The sequence below is a fragment of the Citrus clementina genome, unplaced genomic scaffold, assembly GCF_000493195.1.
Source record: "Citrus clementina cultivar Clemenules unplaced genomic scaffold, Citrus_clementina_v1.0 scaffold_3, whole genome shotgun sequence".
In the NCBI taxonomy this organism is placed as follows: Eukaryota; Viridiplantae; Streptophyta; class Magnoliopsida; order Sapindales; family Rutaceae; genus Citrus; species Citrus x clementina.
This window is the reverse complement of record NW_006262339.1, coordinates 32,496,603-32,505,600: the sequence shown is the minus strand read 5'-3', so window position 1 is coordinate 32,505,600 and position 8,998 is coordinate 32,496,603. Positions and strand designations below refer to the sequence as shown.

Here is an 8,998-nt window from a genome sequence, read left to right as displayed (position 1 = left end):
AGGCTTACTTAGCAACATTCGGCAAAGTTGTCTAAGTGCTGCACGGGTTAGCTGCGCAAAACACTCATCCCGTGACAATATGCTAAGAATGGTGATGTGGCAGTACAAGTCAGCAAGTTAGTTATAGGATGGTGATGTGGCAGTACAAGTCAGCAAGTTAGTTGTAAGTTTGTTAGTCAGCTCAGTTTGTTAGCACGATTATGTTATTTAAGCTCATGCATTTAGCATGTATAGAATATTCCGGATGTAACTATAAAAAGCCTTGTAATCAGATTAATTGATAAGATAGATTCATTGATTTTGCTTCAATCAGAATTTTCTCTCTGTCTTTTTCTTTTACTTTCTCGACAACCAAACAATACAACTTAGCTAAATAAACTTTGATTTGGTATTAGAGCTACGATCAAGTTTTGCTATGGCTTCATCTAGCTTGAATACAAGCGTTATCTCTCCAATCACTGCTTCAGTCTCATCTTTCACTTTCACAAATCCAATCAAACTCGACCGATCTAATTACACAATTTGGAAGTCACAAATATTTTCTTCAGTTCGAGCAAATACTTGAAGGATTACTCGATGGATCAAAACTATGTCAAAATCAGTTTCTCTCTGATGAATCGGGAAGCTCAGATGTTGTTGTCTCAGAGAACCCTGCATGTGCTGCGTGGAAGAAGCAAGATCAAATGCTGCTGAGTTGGCTCATTTCTTCCATCAATGTTGAGATTCTCAGTCTTGTGGTAAACTCTAAATCATCTCGTGAACTTTGGATAACTTTGGAGCAACAATTTGGATATGAAACAGCAGCTAAGAAAGTTCATTTAAAAATGATGTTAAACAATCTTAAAAAAAGATCTATGACTATCATTGAGTACTTTAGAAAATTGAGAACTATAACAGATGAATTAGCTATTGCTGGAAGTCTAGTAAGTTCTTTAGATTTTATCACTCACTTGATTTCTGGTCTAGGTCAGCCTTATTATCCTGTTGTAGTTTACATTGAGGCTAATGTCTTTAAGATGAGCATAAACAAGGCTTACTCTATGCTGTTAACTCATGAGGCTAGACTAGAAAATGCTAATTCTAATGCTAGTAAGGAAATCAAGATGAACTATGCTGCTAATGTTGCTCAAGCTGGAAACAATCAGAAGAAGCAAAGTAATAATGGTGGCTGGAATAATAATAATCAGGGGAATTGGAATGGAAATTCTGAAAATAAAAATGCAAATGGTAGCTGGAATGGAAACTTTAACAATATAGGAGGTTTTGGATCAAGAAGAGGAGGATTTTCTGGTACTGGTAATTCTTCTGGACAAAATTCAAGATGAGGTTGGAATGCTAATCAAGGCAGGGGTGGTTTCTTTAGAAATGAAGGTTTCTCAGGTCCTTTTAATGGCTTTGGCAGAGGAGGTGGCAGAGGAAGTATTATTTGTCAGATTTGCTTCAAATATAATCATTCAGCAGCAGATTGCAGAGATAGATTTAACAGAAACTTTGTTCCAAAATTTCTAGCTTAGGGTTACTTTCCAATAAATCAAACTTCTAAGGCAGCCTATATGGTGAGTTCTGTAGGTGTTGCAGATCAAGGCTGGTACTTGGATAGTGAAGCAACACATCATCTTACAAACATTGTTCACAACTTAACTGAAGGTACACCTTATCTTGGATCTCAATTGCTGCTAGTTGGTAATAGTGATGGTCTTGAAATTACATACACTGGTTATGCTTGCTTCTTAACTTCTTTTGGAACCAGTTTAAGCCTTACCAATGTTCTATGTGTACCTAAAATTACTAAAAATCTTATCAGTATATCTAAACTTCTTTTAAATAACAACATCATAATTGAATTCTCTTCCAATTTTTGTTGTATTAAGGACAAGATGGAGGGAACTCTGCTGACACAGGGGATTGCTGAAAGTGGTCTTTATAGATTACTGTCACAAGCTGAATCTTCTTCTGAATCTGCAAATCAAAATCTTAATCCTCGCTCTATGTTGTCTGTTTTTTCTACCAATAAAATTGTAAACTCTTCACAAGAGTCAAACTCTCTTAATTTTGGTCGTTATCTTGCAAGTTTTCTGTCTTCAGGAAGTGAGTCTATCAAACTGTTACACAACAGATTTGGTCATCCTAATAAACATACTCTACAAGCTATAATAAAATGTCTTCCTTTACATTCTGTTAACAATAGCTCTATTGGTTTTTGTGATGCTTGCCAGTATGGCAAACTACATTAACTACATTTTCCTATTACTGAAATTAAAACTAAATCTCCACTTGAGCTTTTACATGCTGATTTATGGGGTCTAGCCTCAGTACTGTCCATGGATGGTTACAAATACTGTCTCTTTTGTTGATGACTTTACACGTTATTGTTGGATATTTCCCTTATCATTAAAATTTGAGGCCCTTGACACATTCAAACACTTCAAACTACTTGTGGGAAAAAAATTTTCTTTACCTGTCAAAGCATTGCAATATGATATGAGAAGTGAATTCATAGCCTTTAAACCATTTCTTTAACAAGAAGAGATTCAATTTAGATATAGTTGTCCTCACACTAATCACCAAAATGGTAGAAAGGAAGCATAAACACATTGTTGAAACAATCCTTACTCTTTTGGCTCAATCTCACTTGCCTCTTTCATTTTGGTGGGAAGCCTTCCATACAACCATTTATCTTATCAATAGGATGCCTGCTCCAACACTTGCAAATATTTCACCCTTTCAAAAGCTGCATAACCAAATACCAAATTACCAATTTACTAAAGTTTTTGTTTTTTTTTTTTGTTTTCCTTTACTCAAACCTTATAATCAACATAAATTTGATTTCCATACCCAAAACAATGTCTTTATTGGTTATAGTCCTTTACATAAAAGCTATAAGTGCTTGGATAAATCTGGCAAAGTCTTCATTGCTAGGCATGTCACTTTTAATGAGTCTAAAGTTCCCTATACTGAATTGTTTTTGGATCAGTCTCCTTTCGTTATGTCTAATTCTGCTGATCAAACACATTCTCAAGTCACTTTCCTCCAAAGTTGTACTCCTGTTGATAGTAATCGTGAAGGCTCATCAATTGCTACCCCTGTATCTACTTTGTCTTCAACATCAAGTTCACATTCAGTATCATCCTCTTTATCTCAATCTTTTCCTTCTCCCTCTATCCCTCCCTCACATCCTATGATTACCAAAGCTAAGACTAGTATTTTTAAGCCCAAAACCTATTTAGCAGTATCTCAAGACCTTGAACTAGCTAATGTCAAAGCAGCACTCCAAGATTCTAAGTGATTTTCTACCATGAAAAAAGAAATAGAAGCCTTGCAAAGAAATAACACCTGGACATTGGTTCCTACTACTACAGTTACTAAAATTATTGGTAATAAATGGGTTTACAGAGTTAAATACAAACCTGATGGCACTGTATCCAAATATAAGGCTCGTTTAGTGGCTAAGGGTTATCATCAAACTCAGGGCGTTGACTTCTTTGAGACCTTCAGCCCAGTAGTTAAGCCTTGCACTGTGAGAGTTGTCTTGAGCTTGGCAGTTATACATCATTGGCCAATTAGACAATTTGATATCAATAATGCATTCCTCAATGGTGTTCTGACAGAAGAAGCTTTTATGCACCAAACGTAGGACTTTATAGACTTTGCTCATCCTTCTTATGCTTGCAGGCTTAATAAAGCTTTATATGGTCTTAAACAGGCTCCAAGAGCCTGGCATGACAGATTAAAAGGCTCCTTATTGAACTTAGGATTCTTTATGTCCAAGTCTGATACTACCTTATTTCTTCAGCATATTGGGCATGATATTTTACTTGTTCTCATTTATGTGGATGATATTCTCATCACTGGCTCAAATTCTCAGCTTGTTGAGTAAGTTATTCATAATCTCAGTTCAGAATTTGCACTTAAGGATGTGGGTGAGTTCAATTATTTTCTTAGGCTTGAGGTCACTCCTTCTATACAAGGTCTGCATTTATCTCAAACTAAATATATTGGAGACATTTTGAAGAAGGCTAATATGCTGGATAGCAAGGGTTATAATACTCATATGAATACTATTGATAAACTTCATAAAGATAAAGGTACAACATTTAGCAATCCTTCCTTATATAGGAGCATTGTTGGCTCTCTGCAATATGTTATTCTAACCAGACCTGATATAGCTTATGTGGTGAATAAGCTTAGTCAATTTTTAGCTGCACCTACTGTTCTTTATTGGCAAGCATGCAAACGAGTTCTAAGGTATCTTCAGTGTATTGCACACTATGGTCTTCAGTTTTTTAACTGAGGTTCCTTAACTCTAAATGCTTATTCTGATGCTGATTGGGGTGCTGACCCTGATGATCGAAAATCCATTAGTGGTTATTGTGTATTTTTGGGTAACAATCTTATTTCATGGTCTTCAAAAAAGCAGCACATAGTCTCTCGTTCTTCAGCTGAATCTGAATACAGAGTGCTTGCTCTAGCCACTTCAGAAGTTTTATGGCTTACTTATCTTTTTAAAGAGCTTAAGGTTTCTTTAGTTCAGACTCCCACTTTATATTGTGATAACAAGAGTGCTGAAGCATTGGCCAGTAATCCGAAGTATCATTCTCGGACAAAACATATCGAGCTGGATCTTCATTTTGTTCGGGAACATATTGCTCAGCAGCAGCTTCAAATCACTCATGTTTCCAGCTCAGATCAATATGCTGACATTCTCGCAAAGCCTCTCTCCTTTGATGCTTTTGCTTATCTTCGCAACAAGCTTAATGTCCTTCCCATACCTTAAGCTTGAGGGGGGATGTTAAGGAATATGCTAAGAATAGTGATGTGGCAATACAAGTCAGCAAGTTAGTTATAGGATGGTGATGTGGCAGTACCAGTTAGCAAGTTAGTTGTATTTTTGTTAGTCAGCTTAGTTTGTTAGCACAATTATGTTACTTAAGCTCATGCATTTAGCATGTATAGAATATTCCAGATGTAACTATAAAAAGCCTTATAATCAGATTCATTGATAAGATAGATTCATTGATTTTGCTTCAATCAGAATTTTCTCTGTGTCTTTTTCTTTTACTTTTTGGACAATCAAACAATACAACTTAGCTAAATAAATTTGATTCTCCGAGATGTCCGTTGAAGTCTTACCAAATTCTGCTATTTCGAACTTCTAAATTTCATTTGGAGTATTTTTATAACATTTTTCAAAACTTAGCGAGTACTGTAATAAACTTATCATAAAGGTTAAAAATATACTAGGGAAAACATTACTATCGTCATCACTCATTGTAGTTTTCTTCAATTGGAAAAAGTATGCGTAAGAATTTTGTATACCACTTGGCATTACATAATTCAATTAGATAGTATTCGTAGATGTGAAGAGTTGGATTAGGTTCTTTCTTGTAATGATGATTATGATAGATCGGCACATAATACTTGACGGTAGAAAATTTTGCAACACGTAACCACTTCATTAAGAATTAGTCGTTGTTATTTAACCAAGACTCTAATCCCACTCAATGGCTTAATGATAAAACCTCCCTTCGGACTCATTTAGGTAACATTCAAGTCTGCCGTTGTGAATTATGTGGTTGATTTACTTTCAAAAATTTAAAAATATAATAAATAATGCACTATAATAATTAATAAGTTTAGATTCCTGTTTGATAAAGATAAAATAAAATAAAATAAAATTCAATTAATATCCAACACATTATAAAAAACGATTAGCGACATATCAGTTACAACGGCACACACTATGTAACTACAAAAAGTGAGTAGTTCTGAAAATTTCAATTTTTAGGGCCCAGCCTTAAAAATATTTGCGCACCTGCTTAAAACATAATAAAAAACAGTAAAGAATCAAAACGAACATTCACTATTCTGGAAGTTGGAGTTTGTCAATGAAATTTTTAGATAATATAATAATATACAAATAGATTGTCATGACTCAGTATTTCAAAAACAATGTGTTGACGTAAGCAAATGAAGAAGAAAATGTACTGAGATGACAAGTTTCCTCAGTTTTTACAGAGTCACAGATGAACAATTGAAGACTTGGCAAGCCTTCATCGATCTGCTCCGAGCAGGGAAAACAAGACCGGTTCAATAAATCCTCATCTATAAATAGGGTTGCTAACCTTGCAACATTTCTCACCTCGCACTAAGCCAATAAGAATAAGTTCAGAGATTAAACAGAGTGAGATCCCAAAGCTAGCTAGCTAATTAAACACAATGAGAAATGTTCAATTTCTTACAGGTTTTGCTCTCTTGATTTTGGCTTCTTCATTGGCCTCTGCCTTTGACCCTAGTCCTCTTCAGGATATCTGTGTAGCCATTGATGAGCCCAAGAACGCAGGTATATTTTTTACACTTTAATTTTCTCTGTCCTAAAAAATCTTTTAAACTTGTTTATGTATACGTGTACGTTGGTCTCAAATTCACCTTACTAATTAATATTCTGAATTCTTGGACGCAGTCTTTGTCAACGGGAAGTTCTGCAAGGACCCCAAGCTTGCCAGGCCAGGAGATTTCTTCTTATCAGGGCTAGACAAGCCTGGAAACACAGCAAACCGACTTGGCTTCAGTGTAAAAAATGCAAATGTTGACCAAATTCCAGGACTCAACACTCTCGGAATATCAGCAGTCCGTATTGACTATGCACCCTATGGCCAAAACCCTCCTCACACTCACCCTCGTGCCACTGAAATCCTGACGGTTTTGGAAGGAACACTTTATGTTGGTTTTGTGACATCAAACCAGCTAAACAACACACTCATTGCAAAAGTTCTGAAAAAGGGAGATGCTTTCGTGTTTCCAATTGGTTTGATTCACTTCCAGTTCAACATTGGAAAAACAAATGCAGTTGCCATCGCCGCTCTAAGCAGCCAGAATCCTGGTGTCATTACCATTGCAAACTCGGTCTTCGGAGCCAATCCTCCAATCAATCCTGATTTTCTTGCCAAGGCATTCCAGTTGGACGCAGATGTGGTGAAAGATCTTGAGGCCAAGTTCTAAATGTGTAGCTTGTTTGAATAATCTTGCCATTTATACATGTTTCTCGTTCTAATTATTGTCATTATCAGTTGGTTTTGATGTAATAAAGAGATACGTACATGTGTACCTCTCTCAAGTCAGCTTTGTTTGATTTCCTAATGAACCCTTAATTAAATAATGTATTTTTTTTTCAATGTGATCAATGATCTCTTATCTGATCTCGGATTTTTTTTTCCTGGGGGCCCACAAATAATTAAGTTCTTGGCTGCGTCGAGCTAGATGGCCTTATCGGGGGAGATTTTCAAATTATATATAGATTATCAGAAGAAGGTCTCACAAAAGACGAAATTATATAAAGTTCTGGGTTATACTAAAAGACAAGATAATCAATGAGCTGGCCAAATCTACGCTGGCTAAGCTCTTACACGTACCTGAGAATCGTTCATAATGTTTTTGAGCATTATGAAACATCTGACTGACATGATAGGCCAAAATGAAGATCACCCATGAAAATTACTGCACAAACCATCCAGAACTGCAATTGCTTTCAGATTGAAGCTAATAAAGTTGTACACATTAACCCTCTCATGTATTATCACTTTCTACAAACTCCTAACTTGGTAACTTGGCCGGTGAGCTAAAACCTGTGCAGACCAAAACAACTACGGACATGAACACAGTGATTGTTGAACATGTAGACAGATAGAAAGATTCACGTCTAGCAACTAGGAGATGTGTTCGCACTTGCAAACTCTCTATTATTGGTTACCAGAGTCTCAAATTTAGGGCCTAATCAAGGATTCAACAAGTTGAGATGCATTCAAGAGCATGTCATCCTTGCACATCTTAGAAATCACAGTTCTCCATGTATCAAAATCAATAACGTTCCACTTAATCAGGGTACTCAAAACTGACCACAGAACCTCCACATTCCCTATCTCACACAGCTGACCAACAAATGAATGTATACGAGCAGAACGAGGTACAAAACCCTTAAAAATCATCTCATCCAAAATTAAAGCAGCTTCCCCAAACTGCATCCCATCGCATAGCCCATCAAAAAGTATCCTATAGGACACAACATCCGGATTGCAGCCCTGTCTAGGCATATCCTCAAACAAGTCTTTTGCTTCATTGCATTTTCCGTCCTTACAAAGCCCCCCAAGTATTACATTATAACTAATAGGATTTGCCTTACACCCTTTATGCCCCATTTCATCCAAAATTGTAAAAGCTGCTTCAAAATCCTTCTCTTTACAAAACCCACTGATCAATGCATTATATGTCACAGAATTCGGTTTGCACCCACGCTCCTTCATTTCCTTTAAAATCCCAGGAACTTCATTCTTCCTTCCCGCCTTAAAAAGCGCGTTGATCAATGTAGAATAAATACCAGCATCCATTTCAATCTTATTTCTCACCATCTCTTCTTTAAACCCAAGTGCCAAACTCAACTCACCAACCGCACAAAGCCCTTTTATCAATGACGCAAAGACTTGTGCATCAGGCTTCACATTATACACTCTCATCATATCCTCCTTCAACTTTAATGCCTCATCTACCCTCAACTCCAAACAAAGACCATAAATTAACGTCCCAAATGTCACCAGTGTTGGCTGCAATCTTCTTTTAAGCATTTCATCAAACACCTTCCACGCGTCCTCTAATCTCCGACTTACAACGCAACCGTGCATCAATATATTATAACTACAAGCATCTGGGCTAACATATTTCTCCATAATTTGAAACAAATCCGTCATTCTATCAAGCTTTCCGCACGTTAACATTGCATTCAACAACGTGTTGAAAGATTTGACCGTCCTTTGAACATTAAAACTCGACATTTCATCAAACACTTGGAGTGCGTGTTCGAGTAATCGCGCACGTCCATAAAAGCTGATAACATTGCAGAAAATTATTTCCTCGGGAACGACGCGAGTGTCGTGCTTGAGTTGGTGAAGGATTTGCTGCACTTCGTCAAACATCTTGGCTCGGCCAAGCTTGGTGATGATAAGGTCAT

At 36.6% G+C, this 8,998-nt stretch overlaps 2 protein-coding genes across 2 annotated transcripts; one reads left to right on the top strand and one right to left on the bottom strand.

Annotated features, from left to right (window-relative positions):
- The first annotated feature begins 6,153 nt into the window (after nt 1–6,153).
- Nucleotides 6,154–7,147, top strand: LOC18046518 (germin-like protein subfamily 1 member 17). Its single transcript, XM_006442384.2, has 2 exons — nt 6,154–6,340; nt 6,461–7,147. The coding sequence occupies exons 1-2, from the start codon at nt 6,217–6,219 to the stop codon at nt 6,997–6,999; spliced, it is 663 nt and encodes a 220-aa protein (XP_006442447.1). The 5' UTR covers nt 6,154–6,216; the 3' UTR covers nt 7,000–7,147.
- A 197-nt stretch (nt 7,148–7,344) lies between these two features.
- LOC18046517 (putative pentatricopeptide repeat-containing protein At1g53330) lies at nt 7,345–8,990 on the bottom strand (the record flags this gene model as incomplete). Its single annotated transcript, XM_006442383.2, has 1 exon — nt 7,345–8,990. A coding segment is annotated over one exon (1,230 nt), but the record flags the coding sequence as incomplete, so codon positions are not given.
- Between the last annotated feature and the right edge of the window lie 8 nt (nt 8,991–8,998).